Genomic DNA, 25,750 nt, shown 5'->3' with positions numbered 1-25,750 from the left:
GCGCCAGGACCCGATGGTATTCCAGCAGAGGTATACAAACTGGAGATTTATCTCCCCGGCAGTTTGGTTTTAGACGCCGTTCGACGAGCAGAGGCACATAGCCGCCGAACTCGACGGGTGGTGCTTCTCGTAACGCTTGACGTCAGAAACGCCTTCAATTCCGTAAGATGGAAAGACATTCTAGGCACACTAGACAATACTTTCAACGTGCCGAACTATCTCTTACGGATTTTGAGGGACTATCTGAGGAACCGCTCCCTGCTCTATGAAACACTAGAGGATCAAAGGTGGATGAAGGTCACGTCGGGGGTAGCACAGGGATCTCTGAAACGCTACCTATGACAGTCTGCTTAAACTCGACATGCCAGAAGAGTCACGCCTGGTCAGCTACACAGATGATGTCGCAGCGCTTATTGTTGGACGCACTGTCGAACAGGCGCAAAGCAGACTCGGCATATTAATGCGACGGGTAAGCGGACGGGTCCACCTTGCACTGGAAAAACCGAAGTAATCATCCTGACTAAAAAGAGAATTCCGACCCTGCGCCCCATATCGTTCGTCGAGTCGATAATCGAGTCAAAATCAGCGGTAAAATACCCCGGGTTGACTCTTGACTCAAAGATGAGCTTTTCTGAGCAAATCAAAGCAGCAGCGAACAAGGCTGCGGGTGGAGTTTAGGCGTAAAGTAATGGCAAACATTGGGGATCCTACGTCTAGCAGGCGACGGCTCCTAATGAATTCAACGCAGTTTATCCAGCTCTACGGTGCAGAGGTATGGGCTGGCGCTCTTAACAAGGAGGTATATCGTAAACGCCTCGCGCAAGTACAATGACGGGGAGCTTTGCGGGTGGTGTCTGCGTACCGCGCTGTCTCTAAACCGGGCGTGATGGTGATCGCGCGAGTGATCCCCGTTGCTCTTCCTTCTTGCTAAGGAGCGTCAGGCCATATACAAGCGCAAGGGAGGTGGTTGCTCGCGAAGAACGGCAACGCACTCTAGACGAGTGGCAGCTCTCTTGGCAAAATGAAACTAGAGTCAGATGGACTGCGCGGCTCATCGGCAACTTAGGTGCGTGGCTGAATCGGAAGCATGGTAAGACTGACTATTTCCTTACCCAATTTTTAAGTGAGCATGGAAGTTTTCAGTCTTACCTGCACAAGATTGGAAAGTCGCGTTCTCCGGATTGTGTGTTTTGCAATGGAGTTGTGGACGACGCCCACCACACTTTTTTTTCTTGTGGAATGTGGGATGGGGTTCGTCAGCAGCTCTATTTAAACACAGGGGATCTCTCTCCAGACAACATTACGTGTTGCCCATTACGTTCGAGCCCTTCTGTTGGTGAAAGGAATTCCCTGATTTGAAGGCTCCGCAAGGCGAGAGAGTTCGGGGACTAGCCCGAAGTAATGTGACAAACGGTTCCAGGCTAGCTCTCTGACGATGGGGAGGTGTTTAGTTGGTAGTCCGACGACGTACCGAATCGGGAGTCCAACACTGTGTGCGTAAATGCATTCACCTACCCTACCCCAAAAAAAAAATTAGCGCTTTGGTGCGCCCTTTTGATGATACAAACTCCTAAGACCGTGACTGTTGTTATGGGAGCAGGGAGGTAGAGTCCAGTCGGCTCGGATCTTCTGACGTTCCTTAAGAATGGCTTACCCAATGTCCGCAGCCTGACTCTAGCCAAAGCTGGGTAATCGCAGAGAAAGTGCATGAGGAATTCCCTTTCTTCTCCACAGCTTCGACAATGCGAGTTGTAGGGTATGCCGAGCCTAACGGCATGGTCCCCTAAGGGCCAGTGCCCCGTCCAGACCGCCGTAATCTTGAATGCAATTGCCCAGAGGAGAGTGACCTTGAGCGTGCCGCCCAGACGGTTAAGCGCGTCTCTGCGCTGCCCCACCAGCGTGGAAGATGTCGTCGCTGAGTTCAAGGCCTTCATGGCCGCTTAGCTGTCGTTCAGAATGGCCATGTTACGCTTAGGGCTCGAATCACGCTACGAACGGACAGAAATCCAATATCGCCAGTATTTCCGCCTGGAGTACGCTGGGGAAACCTGGCAGACCATTCGACTTGGATACACCGTGCGTATTCGAAAAAAAACCCCCGCGCCAACTCCACAGACCATCTTTGATCCATCGGTAAAGAATACTGAGTCATAACCCTGCTACACGCCGCCGGTCTTCCACTTTGCTTTGGTTGGAAAGTCCACGGCAAAGTTTCTCATGAAGTTCAGGTTGCGTGTAGCATAGTCCATGGGGGATGCCCACATTTCCCGAGGTATTTCATCTAGGATGTTGCTGTGGCCATAGGACTTCACTGCCCAGCATCCGGACTCACGTAGTCTGACGGCACTGCACGCTGCAACATATTTAATGTGGAGGTCTGCGGGGAGGAGATGCAGGAGTACATTGAGAGCATCTGCCGGGCAGGACTGCAGAGCCCCAGTATCAGCTACACCCGCGGTGCTTTGAATCCTATTAAGCTTCGTTCTATTGTATTGTTTCCTTCAAAGCCTGCCACCATACAATAGAGCCGTAAGTTAAGATCGGACGCACCACAGCGGTGTACATCCAGAGAACCATCCTCGGCCGGAAACCCCATTTCTTTGCAAAGGTTCTCTAGCAGACATAGAATGCTATACAGGCCTTCTTAACCCTCAGTTCTATGTTCAATCTCCAATTTAGCTTAGGATCCAGGATTACACCCAGATACTTTACATTAGAGGAAAAAACCAACCTTTGTTCATTCAGCCGTGGTAGATGGAATTCAGGTATCCTTGTCTTGGTGCCGAATAGCATCAGTTGGGTTGGGTTTATGCTGAGTCCGCATCTTGCGGCCAACAGGCACACCTTTCGCAAAGCTCCTTCCATGATGTCGCTCATAATGGACAGAAACATCCCTGATACTAATATCAACAAATCGTCGGCATACGCCACCACCTTCACCCCGCTGCTGGCAAATGTACGTAAACTTTTGTCCATTACAATTAAACAGAGCACCGGTGAGATGGCGCCACCCTAGGGCGTGCCTCTGTTCACAGCTCTGGTCAAGTGGCTGCCTCCCAGATCCGACTGGATTCTCCTGGTACTTAGCATGGATATAATCCAATGCGTGAGATACCCCTCCAATCCAATACCGGTCAAAGCTTCCTTGATGACGTTGGTACTAACGTTGTTAAAAGCTCCCTCTATATCCAAGAAGGCAGCAAGGGTATACTGCTTGTACTGCAGCGACCGTTCAACCGTGCCAATTACCCCGTGGAGGGCGGTTTCTGTGGATTTTCCTTTGAGTTAGGCATGCTGGGACTTAGAGAAAAGCGTTCTCTCCATAAACGTCCTTAAGTGAATATCCAGGAGGAATTCTAGGATCTTCAGCACGAAAGAGGTCAGGCTGATTGGTCGAAAGTCCTTCGCGGACTCATGACCGCGCCTACCCGCTTTCGGTATGAAAACCACTCATGCACGCCCCCAGGACTGTGGTACGTATCCTAAACAGATGCAGCTCCGGTAAATCTCAACAAGCCACGGCACAACCCTTTCCTGCTGCTTCTGTCCGCTGACTCCCTTTCGACGTTGTCTTCTACATTCGAACGAGGGTCAGTCCCTGGAGGCGTGTGGGCCCGCGCACTTAACGCATCTAGGGTCGTATCCGCAGTTTGAGGAGACGTGGCCAAATTGATGACAATTGAAACATTGGGTGGCGTCCCCTTTTCTGGGTTTCTCCCAGCTAATCCGCTGATAAAGTAGGGTATTTTGGCTTTCTTGATTAGGTGTAGTAGTTTCTTATGGATATTGGGACAAATGAGCCGAACTTTGAGCCTGTCGGCCGATAGGTTGGTAATTTCAACTTTAACATTTTTGTCAATGTTCTTGATGACAAGGCCTAGTGCCCTGGCAGTTAATCCATGCAAAAAAAATTGGAGGGAGAAAGCTAACTCTAGTCTTATTTTTAACTAACGATGGGTTGGCCGTGTCGATAGATTTCGAGGTTCTGGCACGTGCGTGCGTCGCTTCGGGGCGATGCTCGTTGTCAGAGAGAAGATAAACGTTCCAGAGGTCGACCTTAACCCGGAGCCGATTCTCAAACTTGGAAAGGCATTTAGTCGAGTTAGGGTTGACCAGCAAGCAATGTGACAGTCGCAGATGCATCAGTAGACAGCTTAATGGTGTCATAGTTTTGAATGCCTTTACATCCCTACCAAAATTATTTACGAGACAGATGGGGCTGAAAACTTACCATAAAATGCAATAGGGCATAACATAGAGCACTGTCCTGACAAGTTATTATCAGCAAAGTTAAAACCTTTTACACCTCGTTTAATCTTAAATAGATGAAAAACAGGAGTAAATTATAAAGTTTATTAACATTATATAAACAGGATACATAAAACAGGATAATAATGAAAATGAGATTCAATGCCACCAGCAACAATCTCCCCAATAACTAAAGAACATATAATCGATATTCTTGGACAGATTTTAATATTTCTTTCTTCGCATCGTAGGACATGCTTAGGAACTTACCATACATTTTGTGAAACAAATATCCGTCATAGTATGAATACGGAATGAACTCATACAATCCGCAAACCGTCATGGCTTCCTCGAAATATCTCACAAAATACGTATATGTAAAGGATAGCCAGAAGGCACGTTCATCTAACTCAGCTGGGGGGCTCATCCTCTCCAACTTTTCCATATCCATTTTGGAAGCCTCGAAAATAGTCAGCAGAAGTACATCAGCTTCATCAGGGGTGATCTGTCGTTCCTAAAAGGGCGAAATTCCAAGGTAAATTGGGGATGATTTTTGAAAATCAGAGAGCGATTGTAGCCGCCCCTTAGGTCCGTCTTTCAACTCACCTTGACCAAATAATTCGTGATGACAGCTGGCACTATGAAAATGGTTTTCAGTAGCTTTTCCAACAGCTCAACCTTGACTTTATTCCGCTTTGGAGCTACAATCCAACTGAACAATCGAAGCTTCTCCTCCAAAGTGACAAAGTCCTCATCTGCGGCCAAAATATCATCCAATGGCGGAACCTCAAAGTCCGGAAAGATTGGTCCAAAGTAATGAATGGCAAAAGGTTCGTCTACGTTTGGCTTCAAACAAATTGGGTGCTTTGCGTCCTTATGTGCGTCACGATTATTATTGAATACAAGCCCAATTTTACGGCGGAGCAGTGGAAGCACAAGATCAGAAAACGAACACACATCGTTTTTAGAGAGGTCAATAAAGCATTGGGAAATATAGAGAATATCCTTTTTGTAGATATTGAGCACGGAAAAACTGGCGGTTTTCATAACATGCTCGCGTAGCCAGGAGGGCTCGATCTGAGTTTCCTTGTAGGTCCTCTGAAAATGTTTGAGTCACAAAATTTAATTCAATGAAAACTTACTATTTCACATTCAAACTGAGAACCATCAAGACTATGTTTTCGACTCCTCCCACTCACCTACCAAAGCTACTATTGCCAATAAATTATTAAAGCGTTGCTAGCTCCTCCTTCTTGATGTTTCGATTGTCACTAAAATAAAAGGTTCAACCTACGCAATTGTAAAAGTCGAGGCTTGTTTTAACAGCAGCGAAAACTTCATCCCACGAAGTTTGGCACCTCCCCTTATTGTAAATCAACTCAGATAGTTTGACATTGACTTTCGTTTTATCCTTAAAGGTATTTCGGACCAAGTCAGCTAATGCCTTTTGCATTTTTCCGCTCTTGTCATCCCTAATCCCCTGCGGTAAACTGGCTTGTATGTGCTACAAAAAAATTGAATATTACAAAATTTAAAGGGAAACTATAAACAACGTCGAATCTCACCTCCACCAGCTTGGCTTCAACCCAATCATTACCGCATAATGTTGCGAAAATTGGCATTTGCCACTGTTCCAGACCTAACGACTCTCTCATCCTTCGCTTGTTCCATACCTGCACTGTCATAGTCTCAAGGTTGAAATTGTCCGCCTTCCAAATAGGAAAGTCTCCTTTCATTACCAGAAAATCAGAATCACATGCAAATATGGCCATGGGATGCACTCTTGATGCATTTTCAGCCAAGTCTAGGTCACATTCATTTTCCAGAGACAGGAAAATCCGACCATACTTCTTCGCTACTCGTAAATAGTTCTCATAGTAGGTTTTCGAATATCTATGAAACCGATAATTCAGGGGCTCCTTAGCTTTCAAATTCTCAAACAGGACTTTCTGGTTTTCATATTCACTGTTCTTACGGCGGCACCATTCAGGAAATTTCTTCGGTTTGATGGGTCCGTCCAAGAAGAAATGCATTTCGATCCCCAAGTCTTTAAATTTCTGGAACATTATTTCGGCACGTTTAATTCCCAGCGCATGTCGACCGCCACACATTACATCCTTGTAGTTAGTGAAAAGAACTGGGATCGTGCCCAGGAAATCGAACATCACAATCGGAGTTGCGTCTGGATTTTTTCTGGAAATTGATTCATCAAAGGTTACAACTGTCAAACCTCTCACCACACCAAGGGACTCACTGTTTAAATTTCTCCACTTCTAGTCTTACGTTTGTTTTGTAGGTCTTCTTATTGCCTACTCCCTTGGACATATACCATGATAAGTGTTTCACCATCTTTCATGTATCCCTCTTCCTGAAATCAAAAAAAGAGGTAGAAATTTGTCGACTAGAAACCGGTGTCAAGCCGTGGACTGCAGAATAGACTAATGCGGAATATAGTTCTCCGGGGGACAACCTGTTTCTCAACGGGGTTGTCTTTTTTTAAGGAGATGGAAATCTTCAAAAGGTACTGGTCTGGCCCGACTCCCCCCTCCGCAACTGCGTCTCCTTGACATCTTTCGCTTTTCGCAGTTTTCGATCATGGAGTCGATTGCATCCCAATCCTCTTGACTTGCCAACATTCTACAGAAAAAAATTCCAGTAATAACATTTTACCCTTTTTCTTTTTTCTTCCAAGAACTTCAGGTTCTCCGGGACCCCATCGCAGTTTGGAAGAACTAGGTGAAGTGTCCAATTTAAACCTGTACTAATACTGCCACATCCTCCATGCCCAGGAGTCGTCAGTGCCCTTTAACGGGTCGATTACGATACGGGATGTAACCTCCCCGAGGTGCCCGAGTAAGTAGTTCTGACCCCCTCGCTGGCAGTATACCTGCGTCCTAGGTAGTAGCCTCGAGAAAGCTTCTCGGTAAAGAGCGAACCGCAAATCACCGGTACACGCCGGGACACACTGGGAGTCTCCGGAACCGTCCGTACCTCTGTCAACGAAACTTTAGAGAATATTAAGAATCACGGTTCGACAAGGACTGGCTATCCCCCCAGGCAAGTAGATTTTACGGAGATTTGCACAAATAAATGTTCAGCACTAAAAGTGTGCCTCTGCTAATATCTTATTATTATTATTCCTACGAGAGAAAGACACCAACGTCGCATTGGTACAGAAGCTCTGGATTGGAAAAGGAATCATCAAAGTACTACAAAGCAAATTTTACAATTTACTCCACAGTACAAGGGTATAGATCGGAACAGATCTGGAGGAAGTATCATCATCATCAACGGCGCAACAACAGTACTTAGTCTAGGTCTTCCTTAATAAGGAACTCAAAACACCCGGATATCCCTAAAAGTTGTTTGGCATCCTGACCTACGCCATCGCTCCGTCTCAGACAGCGTCTGCCTCGTCTTCTTTTTCTTTTTCTACCATAGATATTGTCCTTATAGACTTTCCGGTCTGGATCATCCTCATCCATGCGGATTAAGTGACCCGCCCACCGCAACCTGTTGAGCCAGATTTTCTCCATCCGTGGTATCACTCATAGATTTCATCGTTATGTAGGCTACGCAATCGTCCATCCTCATTTAGGGGGCCAAAAATTCTTCGGGGGATTCTTCTCTCGAACGCGGTCAAGAGTTCGCAATTGTTTTTCTAAGAACCCAGAACTCCGAGGAATACACAAGGACTGGGAGAATCATAGTCGAGCGAAACAGTCTTTGTAAGCTGAAATAGGCTCTGTTGGCAGCCAACAATCATGCGCGGATTTCATTGTCATATCTGTTATCAGTTGTGATTTTCGACCCTAGATAGAAGAAATTGTCAACGTTCTCAAAGTTGTAGTCTCCTATCTTCAATGTTTTCGTTTGACCGGTGCGATTCGATGTTGTTCGTTCTTTTGGTTTTGGCGCTGACGTTGCCACCATATATTTCGTCTTGCCTTCATTAATGTGCAGCCCAAGATCTCGCGCCATCTCGGGTTGTTCTTCCCATGATGTCGATATCGTCAGCGTAGGCCAGTAGTTGTGTGGACTTGAAAAGGATGGTGCTTCTCGCATTTACACCGGCATCGCGAATTACTTTCTCCAGGGCCAGGTTGAAGGGGACGCATGATAGGGCATCACCTTATCTTAGACCGTTGTTGATGTTGAATAGTCTCGAGAGTGATCCTGCTGCTTTTATCTAGCCTCGCACATTGGTCAGGGTCAGCCTAGTCAGTTTTATCAATTTAGTTGGGATACCGAATTCTCTCATGGCCGTGTACAGTTTTACCCCGGCTATGCTGTCATAAGCGGCTTAAAAATCGATGAAAAGATGGTGTAACTGATGTCCATATTCCAATAGTTTTTCCACCGCTTGCCACAGAGCAAGTATCCTCGCCAAAAAGAGCCTGCACACGTTTCTGTATCTGGACCAGAATTTTATCGACCTAACCACAGTTAAACAGTAACGGAAGCTGAGAACGTCGATATCTCTTCGACTCAACTCCACCAGAACGACTATAATACATCACCATTGTAGCGAGGAAGGCCAACCTTATTGATAGACTGCGACGTCAATGCAAGAAACACGCTCGATAATCAACGAAAAAAGTGAGTCTCTCTTCGATTTTATTATCAACACAAAAATATAAGGATGTAACAGGGGCAGTACACAACTTTCCCCCATCTGGGGGCCATAGCGGTTTGGAGAAGGTCGTTGGGGCCAGTCTACTGATCGAGAATGGGACTTTCAAGGTGAAGAAATGAATAGTGCCTGATCAGAAATACTTTTGCAGATGCAGAGAGCCAGTTGAAGCGCTGGGGTTGGTTAAGTTTCGCTGGCAGAAGATGCAGTCGATACCGCCGGTAGAGGGATGCCAAGCGACTGCGGTACCAAACTAGAAGCAAGATTTCAATGCCATACAAAACCAAAAGGGTCTCAACCAATCCCCTTGGAAAAAGCCTCCCCGTACGCGAGCGGGCTCAGAGGTGTCTGTACTTTCAAATGATGGTATGATAAGGCTGTCGAGAATCCCTTTATTAGTTTCGGATCAATGTGATGCAGACCTACAGCAGGTCAGGAATGATATCCCCAACGTTCACCTCTGTCAAACATTATGACCTTTGTAGAGCTGGGGATTGGCAAATATTTGAAATGATTTACATTTTTGGGTGGAGGAATACATGCAGAAAACAACACAAAATTGTAGTCACGGTCAAAAAAACGAACTTCAGAACAATCCCTTAAGTTTACTCCCACACCGACGCATAACAGGTACCTAAACAGTTGATTTCAACACCTGCTATGCAAGGACAAGCAAATGAAATTAACCCTGGGTGACTTTTTCAAAAACTGAAAAGCTACAATAACCTCTTAGGGGAAAAAGCAAATCAATTCAAAGTACATACCCAGTGAAAAGCGAAAAAAACAAACACAATTCACAGCTAAAATTGTCAACTCGCCAAATCCCCTATGCAGGACCTCTTCAAACGTCACTGAAAAGACACGTAGCCCAAGAAATTGTGATAATTTCAATCTGACGCAATATGTCGAAATCCCCCAGTTCACTTCAGGCAGTCTTTTCCCGACGACCAGCACACTTGAAATGTAAAATATACACTGAACCGCGCCTATCATCTACGGTGACTACAAATGGAAAATCTAGAAAGATCCACACATCGACCAAATGTTTCGGGGAATCACCGAGATAAGTAACAATATTAAGAGCAGTCGGAAAGATAGCGCTTCCGTAGTCTAGGTTTCGACACGGAGTTACGCCATTCACCTCACTCCCAGTGGGAAATTGAAGCTGCTGGCTAAATACAAATCCAGGGGAGGGGGATATAATAGGATCCCGATAATACGCGTTAGTGACAAGATTTTATTTATACTTTAATATTTCCTACCCAATCTCCCACAGTTTTGACATTTCCACTTGGTTGTTGTCAAACCGGCATCTTTTGTTATTATTAGTACAGTTGCCATAACGTGAAGTTGCTCGCGATCCATTATGCCAACAGCTGATTTTTGTTGGGGAAGCTACAGTTATCTTTGATTATAACAATTGTCTGCTGTAATAACGCATCTTGAAATAGTTTGCAGTTTGCGCAGTTAGTTCTTCCATTTATGAGTGGAATTGCATGAAAAGTTTTCGGATCCCAGCACTGAGGAAGGCGACAAGTACGATGTTGAAGAAAAACGTGACTTGATTACACACGCTTTAAAATTTTTGTCTACGTTCAACTTTTCGCAGACTTTGGAATTCATTAATTTCTCAAATTCCCCAAATTCCCAAGTTCTAAGTAATCGCCCAGTTTGTTAACTAGAAGCGAGCGGAAGCTCTGTCGGTCGGATTAAGAAACTTTAAATAAACTTCTAAAACAATTTAGATCTGCGTCTATTTTGCTATTTAATAGAAAGTTCACTTCATCATTGCGAACAGATCGAAGATTATTCTCCGGAAGCGATCATTGTTGGGAAGCCCTTTTATAATATACATATAAGCACTTGCACTTTATGCTATCAATAAGCCGTTTTGGCTTTGCTTACCTATACTAAAGGCACTCACCTTTGCATATGTCCAATATGATTTACCCTTTGATCATCAGCACATTACACGTTTCGATTGTAAGCATTTTTTCGCAAACCATAAAATGTTGAACTCCACCAATCGCTCGAAGAAGAAATGTCGAAGCGACTCATCAAAAAGGACGCCGTGCCCGCAACCACCAGACCTTCCTGATCCAAAACTCCATCAGATGAAGTAAGCGACAACGACAATGTAGTTCCAACCTCAGATATTTCTGTCCCTCACAGCTCTCGGGACACCGACTCCAATTTTGATCTGCTATTTTCAAACGAAGAGATGAGATGCGATCTCTCAAGAAGCGGCCAGACTTTGAGACCTGGGCACCATATAGTTCATGCAGCTTCATGAATTTTTTCAGATTTTTCGGTTGGGTAGTTTCTGAGAATGGGTCCGTTGAATAAATCATCACCTCCCACCCCTCCCACTCCCCGCCTTTCTAACAAATCTCAAACCTAAGACCGGTTTTGAAAAGTACTAATTGAGACCTCATTTGATACCCCACATGACTGTATTCTGTGAAAAAAATTTTTACACCCCCCTTTTACATGTATGGGGACCCCTCCCATAAATCTCAACGTAGCAGGATATCACTCACTGCATGTCTCACCAAATTTCGTGTCAATCGGTATAGCCCTTTCTGAGAAAAGTGCTTGTAACAGACAGATAGACATTGAACCGATTTTAATAAGGTTTTATTTGGTAAACAAAACCTTTAAAACCTTGTCACTAACGCATATTATCGAGACCCTATTATATCCCCCCCCCCCTCTTGGATTTGAATTTAGCCAGCAGCTTAAATTTTCCACTGGTTATTGGTTAGGAGCTTGAGAGAGAGAGGTTAGTGAGGTCCTGAGACCGCTCGCATATAGGATTGTATCTTCAGCGAAGAGGATCCCTCCTGATGCGCCAGGACCATTGTCGTTGGGTGAAAAGGGCGGGTGAGGGGCTGCCTGAGTTGCCGCTGGGGTGGGGGATAAATTTATGGGAGGAACGGGAATATCGTGGAGGAAGATTTTAAAAAGTTTGGGGCCTGGAGTAGATCCCTGAGGGACTCCTGAGTTACAGGTCCATCGAAGCGCACGTGGCAAGTTCTGTTGGAGAGGAAGTCTCCGAGGACTCTGAATAAGGAAAGGGGCAATTGGACTGAATTAATTTGTAGAGCAAGCCCTCTTTCCAAACTGAATCAATTGCCTTTTCGAAGTCCAAGGCGCAGACCACGGTGCAATACCTACTTTCCAGGTTATTGAGAATATGGTCTTGCAGATACAGGATGGCCTGCTCGGTGGATCTGAGGTTTTTGAAGCCGAATTGATTAAGTGGAATGATAGGAGAGTAGTGTCTATTGAAGTGGCTTAGTAAGATACACTCGAAAGTTTTTCCAATATTGGAAAGAAGAGAGACAGGCCTCATATCTTTGAGGTCGCCCGAGGACCCCTTCTTAGGGATAAGTATAAGGAGGGCTGATTTCCAAGATACCGTTGGACACAATTAGAGATGCCGTCGGAGCCCGGGGATTTTTAATTGTTGGAGCGGGAGATTGCAAGTTCGATTTCTTCTAGGAGGCAAACGGGCCTGATCCTTCCAAGCTCAACCTTTTATCGTTAACAATAGTGGCGACCACCGAGTTCCAGATGGGGTCCGCTACCAATCTGAATAGGTGACTGAAGTTGTAGTTTACAAGAGGATATTTTTTCCTCAGGGGAGTGAAACTGGAGTTTACTTATTTTTGCCCGGTTGTGGTTGTCGTTAAGAAAAGATTTTTTTCTTCCAACCCATCGATTAATTATTGAGAAAACCAGTGGACCAGGTTTAAGGGATTTCAGAAGTTTCTTGTAAGATGCATTCAGTTTGGACAGGTCTTTGATGATCTCAGAGGGGAGACGGTATTCAGCGTTGCAACTATTCCGTATCCGGTGAAATGATCGTTTCTTGCGCTGCACTAGTCTGTTTCTATCGCGGACTAAGATGAGGGTTGAGGGGGAAAGGCACCCGTATTTGTAGTAACCAGGTTCTTTAACTGGAGCGTGTTTGTCAATTGTAGTTTCGAAGGCAGAGTGGACTTTCTAGATCTATGTCTCTAGGTCAACATTAAAGTGGAAGAGCGATTTGTCCAGGGAAGGGCTCAGTGCACTGATTAAGTCGCGTTGGAAATCGTCCCAGTTTGTCAGATTGAAGGATCTGCATGGTGGGGAGAAGGGAAAATTTGCCGAAGAGAAGAGAGAAACTGAGGGCATGATGGTCGGAGCGGGTCGCCAAAGAGAAGCAGCTAGTGACACATGCTGAGAGATTGGACGAGATTATAGAGCCGTCTAGAAAAGAAGACCCACGAGGAAAAGATGGCACTGAAGCGTTAATGATGTCCGCGCTAAGGAATGGGCCTGACTAAAACCAATGCAAGAGCACTTTGCCGTTTTCGTTATTAACTCAGTCGCCCCAAGATACGTGCCTCACTTTGAGGTCACCGCCGAGGATAAAGGCATCGAAACAAGCCGCGATTTCCCAGAGTTCGGCCAGAATGAGAGTGATGCTACCCGGAAAGTAAAGAGAACAGATTAAGATTCGGCGGACGCCTCCACCCCTAACAGGAAGTATGACTACTGCTAACAGGCAGTTTGAAGCCAGTGCAGCCGATGGGATGCTATTTGCTCTAAGTCCCGCTTTGACTAGTATGGCTGTGCGTATGCCCGCGTCGTTGCGGAAAATAATGTAACCGGGAGCGTATAATTTTACGTTGAGGGCTTCCCCCCGTCTGGTTTTGTTTAGGAGAGCGAGGTTAGGATCGGAATCCTCGAGGAGCTTGCAGAGAATGAAAACGTTTGTGGTTAGAAATGAGCGAATTAGTGTTAAGTGTGAGCATCTTCATTCTGATTGTCTAGAAATTTGAAAACGAATTGTAAGTAGGTTTCGGGTTTGTCTTCAGAGGGGAGATGGGGATAGTTGTGATAAAAGTCAGAGATTGTGGTCCATAGAGAGGAGAATGACATTGAATAGGAACCTGGCTGAACAGGCATCCGGGAATGGAAGAATGTGGGGGTGATAAAGAGCTAAAGGTTTCGGGTCTTGCTCGACCCCTGCCCACTGCGGCAAAAGACGAGGTCAGTGAGGGAGGGGCGGTACAGTTGACATGAGCCAGAGGGCTAGGCTGAGAAACACGAACAGATGAAGGTCTGTCAAGGTTGGGAAGAACGCAGCAGATCGGGAGTGCGGGATGCTTTTGGTTCTCTCTTTGCGCTGGATAGATTCCAGCATACGGAGGCACTTAGATAAGTTTGCAGGGTGACCCAGTTGGTCACATTTTGCACACCTGATGGGCGCCGCCGACTCCTTTTCTAGTTTGTCTTCTACATTTGGACGGGGGCAGTCCCTGGAGGCGTGTGGGCCCGCGTACTTCGGTGACGTCTCCTTTTCTGGGTTTCTCCCAGCTAATCCGCTGATAAAGTAGGGTATTTTGTTTAGTGACTAAGTTGATATCTGCCTCAGAGTTGAGGGTCGGAAAAGGCTAGATTGGTGTCATTCGTGACCACGGGGTGGAAAGCCTAGTTACGCGGATAGGTCGTTAACTCCTTAATTCGTCTTCGGGAGTGATTTTTAGGGAGGGGGGGATTCCTCTGAGGATGAGGATTGGCTTCCTTTCCTCCTTTAGCGTATAGAAATGGCTTTCCAGTTTGGTGATATTGAGGTAGGTTGGTAATTTCAAATTTGGCAGTGGCCCTGGCAGTTAATCCATACAAAGAATTCGTAGAGAGAAAGTTAATTCTATTCTTATCTTTAACTGACGGTGGGTTGACCGTGTCGATAGATTTCAAGGTTCTGGGACGTGCGTGCGTCGCTTCGGGGCGATGCTCGTTGTCAGGGAGAAGATAAACGTTTCAGAGGTCCACCTCAACCCGGGGCCGATTCTCAAACTTGAAGAGTCATTTAGTCGAGTTAGGGTTGGCCAGCAAGCAATGTGACAGTCGCAAATGCATCAGCAGACAGCTTCATAGTGTCGTCGTTTTGAATGCCTTTACAGCGCTACGAAGATTATTTCCGAGACAGATGATTCGGGGTTGAAACTTACCATAAAATGCAATAGGTCATAACATGGAGCATTGCCCTTACAAGCTATTATCAACAAAGTTAAAACCTTTTACACCTTGTTTTACCTTAAATAGATGAAAAACAGGAGAAAAGAACAAAGTTTATTAACGCATACAGTCTGTTACATAAGAGCGTGGTCACTGTTAAATAATAACAACAATTGATTTTTCGAAAATTCGCAAATTTATTGATAATTCGGTCGTCAATACTCAATGCAAATACCTCAGTAGCAAGTCCAATCTCCTGCATTGTCAATTATGGCCTGGCGCCGTCGGGGCATACTTTCCACTAGTTTTTCTGCATATTCTACCCGAAAAGACCTCCAAATTTCCCGAATTTGTCGAGAAAGTTTATCTAAATTACATGGCTTGCGTCTGCGAAGCTGCATTTTCATCAGAGCCCACACATTTTCTATGGGATTTGCATCCGGTGACTGAGATGGCCAATCTAAAGTGACAACTCCGTTTTGCGCCTTTCACTCGCTACACGCTCGCCTCCGATGTTTCGGATTGTTGTCCTCTTGAAGGATCCAGCTTTCATTTTTCTTGGTATACCATTGCTTAGCAGATGGTAACAAAGCCTTTTGATATATTTTATTCATTTTTTCGGCATTTAAATTCTCGGTAAATAAGAACAAAGTACCGAAACCTTTGTTTGAGAAGCACCCCCAAACATGGACCTTGACGGGGTGTTTAACAGTCCGTTGAAGCATCCTACTGATGGAGGTTGTCCAGGCGTGTTTGATGTTCGGAAATGCCCAGAAGGAGGATTCATCAGAAAAAATTGCGTTGCTCCAATCGCGGTCCAAGTTTTCCTTCGCCCATTCCACTCGTTTTTCAACGTGTTTTGCACTCAACATTGGTTTTTCCAAAGTACTGCGATATTTCAATTTATTGGCAAGCAAGTGCCTGCGAATCGTTCCGTAAGATATGTCAACACCTTTTGCTTTCAATTTCACAGCAGCTCCACGTAAAGTCAAAGTTGGATCTTTCGAGAACAATGCGAGAATGTCTTTTTCGTCTTTTTTGAGACTTTGCTTGCACTTCTGCGATCAGGAAAATCATCAACGTTACCGACCTTTTTATAGCGATTTATCCACTTGCTAACGAACTGCTTCGACTTTCCCATATATTTCGCAGCAGCAGTTTGCGTTAATTTGGGTCCTTTTTCATGCAAACATAGAAAAATTGCCTCAAAGCGAAAAGCGTAAACAGCACTCATTTCGAAAAACCACTCAATTGAAGACTAAATTTGACAGCGAGCTGACTTTTTACAAAAAGCATGAAGGACTGAGGTGCCCTCTATGTCATAGAAAAAGAAACAGGACGCTCTGATTTTTTATCTTCGTGTAACAGTGACCACGCTCTTATGTAACAGACGGTATTATATAAACAAGATACATAAAACAGGATAATAATAAAAATAAGATTTAATGCCACCAGCAACAATCTCCCCAACAATTACAAAACATATAATCGATATTCTTGGACAGATTTTAATATTTCTTTCTTCGCATCGTAGGACATGCTCAGGAACTTACCATACTTTTCGTGAAATAAATATCCGTCAAAGTATGAATACGGTATGAACTCATACAATCCGCAAACCGTCATGGCTTCCTCGAAATATCCCACAAAATGCGTATATGTAAAGGATAGCCAGAAGGCACGGTCATCTAACTCAGCTGGTGGACTCATCCCCTCCAACTTTTCCATATCCATTTTGGAAGCCTCCAAAATAGTCAGCAGAAGTACATCAGCTTCATCAGGGGTGATCTGTCCTTCCTAAAAGTGCGAAATTCCAAGGTAAATTCGGGATGATTTTTGAAAATTAGAGGGGGGTTGTAGTCGTCCCTTAGGTCCTTCTTTCAACTAACCTTGACCAAATAATTCGTGATGACAGCTGGCACTATGAAAATGGTTTTCAGTAGCTTTTCCAACAGCTCAACCTTGACTTCACTCCGCTTTGGAGCTACAATCCAACTGAACAATCGAAGCTTCTCCTCCAAAGTGACAAAGTCCTCATCTGCGGCCAAAATATGATGCAATGGCGGAACCTCGAAGTCCGGAAAGATTGGTTCAAAATAATGAATGGCAAAAGGTTCGTCTACGTTTGGCTTCAAACAAATTGGGTGCTTTGCGTCCTTATGTGCGTCACGATTATTACTGAAAACAAGTCCAATTTCACGGCGGATCAGTGGAAGCACAAGATCAGAAAACGAACACACATCGTTTTTAGAGAGGTCAATAAAGGATTGCGAAATATACAGGATATCCTTTTTGTAGATTCTGAACACGGAAAAACTGGCCGTTTTCATAACATGCTCGCGTAGCCAGGAGGGCTCGATCTGAGTTTCCTTGTAGGTCCTCTGAAAATATTTGAGTCACAAAATTTAATTCAATGAAAACTTACTATTTCACATTCAAACTGAGAACCATCAAGACTATGTTTTTGACTCCTCCCACCCACCTACCAAAGCTACTATTGCCAATAAATTATTAAAGCGTTCCTAGCTCCGCCTTCTTGATGTTTCGATTGTCACTAAAATAAAAGGTTCAACCTACGCAATTGTAAAAGTCGAGGCTTGTTTTAACAGCAGCGAAAACTTCATCCCACGAAGTTTGGCACCTCCCCTGACCGTAAATCAACTCAGATAGTTTGACATTGACTTTCGCTTTATCCTTAAAGGTATTTCGGACCAAGTCAGCTATTGCCTTTTGCATTTTTCCGCTCTTGACATCCCTAATTTCCTGCGGTAAACTGGCGTGTATGTGCTACAAAAAAATGGAATATTACAAAATTTAAAGGGAAACCATAAACAACGTCGAATCTCACCTCCACCAGCTTGGCTTCAACGCAATCATTACCGCATAATGTTGCGAAAATTGGCATTTGCCACTGTTCCAGACCTAACGAATCTCTCACCCCTCTCTTGTTCCATACCTGCACTGTCATAGTCTCAAGCCTGAAATTGTCCGCCTTCCAAATAGGGAAGTCTCCTTTCATTACCAGAAAATCAGAATCCCATGCAAATACGGCCATGGGATGCACTCTTGATGCATTTTCAACCAAGTCTAGGTCACATTTGTTTTCCAGAGACAGGAAAATCCGACCATACTTCTTCGCTACTCGTAAATAGTTGTCATAGTAGGTTTTCGAAAATCTTTGAAATCGATAATTCAGGGGCTCCTTAGCTTTCAAATTCTCAAACAGGACTTTCTGATATTCATATTCCCTGTTCTTACGGCGGCACCACCATTCAGGAAATTTCTCCGGTTTGATGGGTCCGTCCAAGAAGAAATGCATTTCGATCCCCAAGTCTTGAAATTTCTGGAACATTATTTCGGCACGTTTAATTCCCAGCGCATGTCGACCGCCACACATTATATCCTTGTAGGTAGTGAAGAGAATTGGGATCGTGCCCATGAAATCGAACATCACAATCGGAGTTGCGTTTGGCTTTTTTCTGGAAATTTATTCGTCAAAATCAACAACTGTCAAACCTCTCACCACGCAAAGGAACTCACTTTTTAAATTTCTCCACTTCTAGTTCTACGTTTGTTCTGTAGGTCTTTTTATTGCCTACTCCCTTGGACATATACCATGCTAAGGGCTTCACCATTTTTCATGTATCCCTCTTCCTGAAATCAAAAAAAGGAGGCGATATTTCATTTGTGTTAATATGCTCAAAGTATTCGCTACTTGTCTTAAAAGGAGTAGAAATTTGTCGACTAGTAACCGGTGTGAAGCCGTGGACTGCAGAATAGACCAATGCGGAATATAGCCCTCCGGGGGACAACCTGTTTCTCAACGGGGTTGTCTTTTTTTTAAGGAGACGGAACTCTTCAAAAGACACTGGTCTGGCCCGACTCCCCCCTCCCCGTGGGGAAGAGGAGAAGAGTTAGCTCACTTTAGCTAGATCTCCTTTCTTCTATCCGCAGCCGCGCCTTCTTGACCTCTTTCGCTTTTCGCAGTTTTCGATCATGGAGTCGATTGCATCCCAATCCTCATGACATGCCAGCATTCTACGGGAAAAAATTCCAGCAATAACATTTTACCCTTTTTCTTTTTTCTTCCAAGAACTTCAGGCTTTGAAAGAATATGTGCGCTAAGTTCTAGGGATCCCATCGCAGTTTGGGAGAACTAGGTGAAGTGTCCAATTTAAACCTGTACTAGTACTGCCACATCCTCCATGCGCAGGAATCGTCAGCGCCCTTTAACGTGTCGATTACGATACGGGGTGTGACCTCCCCAAGGTGCCCAAGTAAGTAGTTCTGACCCCCTCGCTGGCAGTATACCTGCGTCCTAGGCAGTGGCCTCGAGAAAGCTTCTCGGTAAAGAGCGAACCGCGAATGACCGGTACACGCTGGGACACACTGGGAGTCTGCGGAGCCGTCGACAACTCTCTGTCGACGTCGACACGCGGTGTTGTGAGCGTACCTCTGTCAACGAAACTTTAGAGGATATTAAGAATCACGGTTCGACAAGGACTGGCTATCCCCCTAGGCAAGCAAATTTTACGGAGATTTGCGCAAATAAGTCTTCAGCACTAAAAGTGCGCCTCTGCTAATATCTCGGTATTCCTACGAGAGAAAGACACCAACGTCGCATTGGTACAAAACCTCTAGATCGGAAAAAGAATCATCAAAGTACTACAAAGCAAATTTTACAATTTACTCCACAGTACAAGGGTACAGATCGGGACAGATCTGGAGGAAGTATCATCATCATTATCACCATCATCAACGGCGCAACAACCGGTATCCGGTCTAGGCCTGCCTTAATAAAGAACTCAAGACACCCCGATATCCCTAAAAGTTGTTTGGCATCCTAACCTACGCCATCGCTCCGTTTCAGGCAGGGTCTGCCTCGTCTTCTTTTTCTTTTTCTACCATAGATATTGTCCTTATAAACTTTCCGGTCTGGATCATTCTCATCCATGCGGGTTAAGTGACCCGCCCATCGCAACCTGTTGAGCCAGATTTTCTCCATCCGTGGTATCACTCATACATTTCGTCATTGTGTAGGCTACAGAATCGTCCATCCTCATTTAGGGGGCCAAAATTCTTCGGAGGATTCTTCTCTCGAACGCGGTCAAGAGTTCGCAATTGTTTTTCTAAGAACCCAGAACTCCGAGGAATACATAAGGACTGGGAAGATCATAGTCTTGTACAGTAAGAGCTTTCACCCTATGATGAGACGTTTCCAGCGGAACAGTTTTTGTAAGCTGAAATAGGCTCTGTTGGCAGCCAACAATCGTGTGCGGATTTCATCGTCATAGCTGTTATCAGTTGAGATTTTCGACCCTAGGTAGGAGAAATTTCCAACGGTCTCAAAGTTGTATTCTCCTATCCTTATTCTTCTTCGTGCTTGACCAGTGCGGTTTGACGTTGTTGGTTTATTCGTCTTCGGTGCTGACGTTGCCACCATATATTTTGTCCTGCCTTCATTGATGTGCAGCCCAAGATCTCGCGCCGCCTGCTCGATCTGGATGAAGGCAGTTTGTAAGTCTCGGGTCGTTCTTCCCATGATGTCGATATCGTCAGCATAGGCCAGTAGTTGGGCGGACTTGAAGAGGATCGTACCTCTTGCATTTACCTCAGCATCATGGATCACTTTCTCGAGGGCCAGGTTAAAGAGGACGCATGACAGGGCATCCCCTTGTCGTAGACCGTTGTTGATGTCGAATGGTCTTGAGAGTGATCCTGCTGCTTTTATATGACCTCGCATATTGGTCAGGGCCAGCCTAGTCAGTCTTATTAATTAATCATCGGGATACCGAATTCTCTCATGGCTATGTACAGTTTTACCCTGGCCATGCTATCATAGGCGGCTTTAAAGTCGATGAACAGATGGTACAACTGTTGTCCATATTCGAACAGTTTTTCCATCGCTTGCCGCAGAGAAAAAATTTGATCTGTTGTTGACTTGCCTGGAGTGAAGCTTCTTTGATATGGGCCAATGATGTTCTGGGCGTATGGGGCTATCCGGCCTAGCAAGATAGTGGAGAATATCTTATAGATGGTGCTCAGCAACGTTAGACCTCTATAATTGCTGCACTATGTGATATCTCCCTTTTTATGTATGCCAATCGTCAGGCAATGATTCGCTGTCCCATACCTTGACCGGTTGATGAACCACTTGGTGTAACTGGTCGCCTCCATATTTAACCAATTCGGCTGTAATTCCATCGGTTCCTGGTGACTTATGATTTTTTAGCCGATGAATTGGATGGACTGTTTCTCCTAAATTTGGCGGTGGCAGTATTTGTCCGTCATCTTCAGTTGGCGGGACCTCCAACTCGCCGATGTTCTGGTTGTTCAGTAGTTCATCAAAGTACCCAACCCATCGCTCCAATATGCCCATTCTGTCGGAAATCAGATTTCCCTCTTTGTCTCGGCAGGATGAGCATCGAGGTGTATAAAGCCGCGCCTGGTACGGATGCTTCCTGTATTTTCTAGTTCACAGACTTGTTGGTTCTCCCAGGATTCCTTTTTCCATCTGTGAAGACGCTTCTCCGCTCGACGGAGTTCGTGATAAGTATCTACACGTGCCCGCATTCTTTGAGAATGCAACATTACTCGGTATGCGGCATTCTTCCGTTCCGTTGGTAGCTTGCATTCATCGTCAAACCAGCCGTTCCGACTCCTTTTGCGGCTGGGGCTAAGTATGTTTGTGGCCGTATCCATGATAACGTTCTCCAGGTGATTGTGAAGATCGTTTGTTGATGCTTCACCTACAGTATCTCTGTTGACTGCGGTTATTGCGGCATCCATTTCCCTCTTATAGGTGTTGCGGAGGGCTGTGTTGTGGATGGCTTCAATGTTCACTCTCACATGATTGTCAGAGGGGATTCTAGGTGGTATTGTTATTCGAGCTCGGAGCACCATGCCAACGAGATAGTGATCCGAGTCTATATTGGCCCCCCTATATTTTCGGATACTCATCAAAGGTGAGAGGTGGCGGCGTTCGATCAACAAGTGGTCAATTTGGTTGAAAGTGGTCCCGTCTGGAGAAGCCCACGTATGTTTGTGGACCGCTTTCCGCGCAAACCAGGTACTTCCAACAACCATTTCGTGTGACGCTGCTAATTGAATAATCCGCAGTCCGTTATCATTTGTATTTTGGTGTAAGCTATGGGAGCCAGCGCCTGAATACGGGCTCCTTCCCTACTTGGCTGTTAAAATCCCCAAGTATGATTTTAATATCATATCTCGGACAGGCTTCGAGGGTTCGTTCTACTGCCTCGTAGAAGGTATCCTTCTCCGACTTTGCAGTCTCCTTTGTAGGGACGTGAACGTTAATGAGGCTTATATTTCTAAACTTGCCTCGCAAGTGCAGAGTGCATAGCCGTTCGCTTATGTTTTCAAAGCCGATAACAGCAGGTTTCATTTTTTGGCTGACTAAGAAACCTGCTCCGAGCACATGGTTTACTGGATGACCGTTAGAACATATGGTGTTGCTGCTCTTCTCCAGGAAACCGGTCCCTATCCAACTCATCTCCTGTAACGCTGTTACATCAGCCCTATATTGGAGGAGAGTATCGGCTAGCTGCTTGGCAGCTTCATCTCTGTACAGAGAGCGAACGCTCCATGAGGAAAAAATTTACTCCTCGCAAAAAGAGCCTGCACACGTTTCTGTATCTGGACCAGAATTTTATCGACCTAACCACAGTTAAACAGTAACGGGAGCTGAGAACGTCTATATCTCTTCTACTCAACTCCACCAGAAGGACTATAATACGTCCACCATTCTAGCGAGGAAGGTCAACCTTATTGATAGACTGCGATGTCAGTGCAAGAAACACGCTCGATAATCAACGAAAAAAGTGAGCCTTACTTCGATTTTATTATCAACACAAAAATATAAGGATGTAACAGGGGCAGTACACAACTTTCCCCCATCCGGGGACCGTAGCGGTTTAGAGAAGGTCGTTGGTACCAATCTACTGATGGAGAATGGGACTTTCAAGGTGAAGAAATGGATAGTGTCTGATCAGAAATACTTTTTCAGATGCAGCGCCAGTTGAAGCGCTGGGCTTGGTTAAGTTGGCGCTGGTAGAAGATGCAGTCGATATCGCCGATAGAGGAATACCAAGCGACCGCGATACCAAACTAGAAGCAAGATTTCAATGCCATACAAAACCAAAAGGGTCTCAACCAATCTACTTGGAAAATGCCTCCCCGTACGCGAGCAGGCTCAGAGGTGTCTGTACTTTCAAATGTGAGTACTGACAAGATGGTATGATAAGGCTATCGAGAATTCCTTTATTAGTTTCGGATCAATACGATGCAGAGGACCAGCAGGTCAGGAATGATATCCATAACGTTCACTTCTGTCAACCATTATGATCTTTGTAGAGCTAGGAATTAGCAAATATTTGAAATGTATTACATTTTTGGGTGGAATGCACAACAGAAAATTGCAGTCATAGTAAAAAAAAACGAACTTCAGAACAATCCCTTAAGTTTACTCTCACAACGACGCATAACAGGTACCTAAACAGCTGATTCCAACACCTGCTATGCAAGGACAAGCAAATGAAATTAACCCTGGCTGACTTTTTCAAAAAGTGAAAAGCTACAATAACCTCTTAGGGGAAAAAGCAAATCAATTCAAAGTACATACCCAGTGAAAAGCGAAAAAAAACAAACACAATTCACAGCTAAAATTGTCAACTCGCCAAATCCCCTATGCAGGACCTCTTCAAACGTCACTGAAAAGACACGTAGCCCAAGAAATTGTGATAATTTCAATCTGACGCAATATGTCGAAATTCCCAACTTCACTTCGAGCAGTCTTTTCCCGACGACCAGCACACTTGAAATGTAAAATATACACTGAACCGCGCCTATCATCTACGGTGACTACAAATGGAAAATCTAGAAACATCCACACATCGACCAAATATTTCGGGGAATCACCGAGATAAGTAACAATATTAAGAGCAGTCGGAAAGATAGCGCTTCCGTAGTCTAGGTTTCGACACGGAGTCACGCCATTCACCTCATTCCCAGTGGGAAATTGAAGCTGCTGGCTAAATGCAAATCCGGGGGAGGGGGATATAATAGGGTCCCGATAATACGCGTTACTGACAAGATTTTATTTATACTTTAATATTTCCTACCCAATCTCCCACAGTTTTGACATTTCCACTTGGTTGTTGTCAAACCGGCATCTTTTGTTATTATTAGTACAGTTGCCATAACGTGAAGTTGCTCGCGGTCCATTATCCCAACAGCTGATTTTTGTTGGGGAAGCTACAGTTATCTTTGATTATAACAATTGTCTGCTGTAATAACGCATCTTGAAATAGTTTGCAGTTTGTGCAGTTAGTTCTTCCATTTATGAGTGGAATTGCATGAAAAGTTTTCGGATCCCAGCACTGAGGAAGGCGACAAGTACGATGTTGAAGAAAAACGTGACTTGATTACACACGCTTTAAAATTTTTGTCTACGTTCAACTTTTCGCAGACTTTGGAATTCATTAATTTCTCAAATTCCCCAAATTCCCAAATTCTAAGTAATCGCCCAGTTTGTTAACTAGAAGCGGTCGGTCGGAATAAGAAACTTTAAATAAACTTCTAAAACAATTTAGATCTGCGTCTATTTTACTATTTAATAGAAAGTTCAGTTCATCATTGCGAACAGATCGAAGATTATTCTCCGGAAGCGATCATTGTTGGGAAGCCCTGACCTTGGGTTCCTTTTATAATATACATATAAGCACTTGCACTTTATGCTATCAATAAGCCGTTTTGGCTTTGCTTACCTATACTAAAGGCACTCACCTTTGCATATGTCCAATATGATTTACCCTTTGATCATCAGCACATTACACGTTTCGATTGTAAGCATTTTTTCGCAAACCATAAAATGTTGAACTCCACCAATCGCTCGACGAAGAAATGTCGAAGCGACTCATCAAAAAGGACGCCGTGCCCGCAACCACCAGACCTTCCTGATCCAAAACTCCATCAGATAAAGTAAGCGACAACGACAATGTAGTTCCAACCTCAGATATTTCTGTCCCTCACAGCTCTCGGGACACCGACTCCAATTTTGATCTGCTATTTTCAGACGAAGAGATGCGATGCGATCTCTCAAGAAGCGGCCAGACTTTGAGGCCTGGGCACCATATAGTTCATGCAGCTTCATGAATTTTTCAGATTTTTCGATTGGGTAGTTTCTGAGAATGGGTCCGTTAAATAAATCATCACTTTCCACCCCTCCCACTCCCCGCCTTTCTGACACATCTCAAAACTAAGACCGGTTTCGAAAATTACTAATCAAGACCTTTCATTTGATACCCCACATGACTATATTCGGTGAAAAAAAATGTTACACCCCCCCTTTTGCAGATTTAGCTGGAACGCTGAAATAGCGAAGTGTCGTGCGGAATGCTTGAAGGCCAGAAGGCGGAGTCAACCCCGAAGAAACATGCTAGAGTACAGGCACGAAAAAAGTTGCAATGGGCCATCACGAAAAGTAAAAATGATTGCTTCAAGCGACTCTGCGATGAGGCAGACTCAGATCCATGGGGAGGAGCGTACAAGTCTGTTATGTCAGCAATAAAAGGCAAAAGGTCCCCTCCTATTATGTGCACTAGATTATTGTGGGAGATAGTTTCGACATTGTTCCCCTAACATCCGGAAACAATCTTCCCATGATACCAATGAGCGCCGAAGACATACCTCCAGTAACCACAGACGAAGTCTTGGAAGCAGTGAAAAGGGTCCGGGATGCCGCAGCCCCCGGCATGGATCGAATTCCCAACAAGACGCTGAAATTGGTAATGAGAACGGCACCAAGCATGTTTGCAAGGGTATTTAGAGACAGCCTAA

The 25,750-nt window shown here is 44.7% G+C and overlaps 2 protein-coding genes across 5 annotated transcripts; both read right to left on the bottom strand.

Annotated features, from left to right (window-relative positions):
* Positions 1 to 4,339: 4,339 nt before the first annotated feature.
* Positions 4,340 to 10,192, bottom strand: LOC119654409. 2 transcript variants are annotated; one of them, XM_038059797.1, is made up of 6 exons: positions 10,144 to 10,192; positions 6,503 to 6,616; positions 5,814 to 6,441; positions 5,543 to 5,752; positions 4,855 to 5,346; positions 4,340 to 4,762 (listed from the first exon to the last, which is right to left on the bottom strand). In XM_038059797.1, the coding sequence occupies exons 2-6, from the start codon at positions 6,595 to 6,597 to the stop codon at positions 4,439 to 4,441; spliced, it is 1,749 nt and encodes a 582-aa protein (XP_037915725.1). In that variant the 5' UTR covers positions 6,598 to 6,616; positions 10,144 to 10,192; the 3' UTR covers positions 4,340 to 4,438. The 2 variants fall into 2 exon arrangements, with proteins under 2 accessions (XP_037915725.1, XP_037915724.1); XM_038059796.1 differs by lacking the exon at positions 10,144 to 10,192 and adding an exon at positions 9,646 to 10,125.
* A 6,128-nt stretch (positions 10,193 to 16,320) lies between these two features.
* On the bottom strand, positions 16,321 to 24,089 carry LOC119654408. Of its 3 annotated transcripts, none has more exons than XM_038059793.1 (6): positions 24,034 to 24,089; positions 18,434 to 18,547; positions 17,742 to 18,372; positions 17,471 to 17,680; positions 16,783 to 17,274; positions 16,321 to 16,690 (listed from the first exon to the last, which is right to left on the bottom strand). In XM_038059793.1, the coding sequence occupies exons 2-6, from the start codon at positions 18,526 to 18,528 to the stop codon at positions 16,367 to 16,369; spliced, it is 1,752 nt and encodes a 583-aa protein (XP_037915721.1). In that variant the 5' UTR covers positions 18,529 to 18,547; positions 24,034 to 24,089; the 3' UTR covers positions 16,321 to 16,366. The 3 variants fall into 3 exon arrangements, with proteins under 3 accessions (XP_037915721.1, XP_037915720.1, XP_037915723.1); XM_038059792.1 differs by lacking the exon at positions 24,034 to 24,089 and adding an exon at positions 23,535 to 24,005; XM_038059795.1 differs by lacking the exon at positions 24,034 to 24,089 and adding an exon at positions 18,609 to 18,908.
* Between the last annotated feature and the right edge of the window lie 1,661 nt (positions 24,090 to 25,750).

Source organism: Hermetia illucens, chromosome 4, assembly GCF_905115235.1.
Source record: "Hermetia illucens chromosome 4, iHerIll2.2.curated.20191125, whole genome shotgun sequence".
NCBI lineage: Eukaryota > Metazoa > Arthropoda > Insecta > Diptera > Stratiomyidae > Hermetia > Hermetia illucens.
This window is presented reverse-complemented; position numbering and strand designations above follow the sequence as displayed.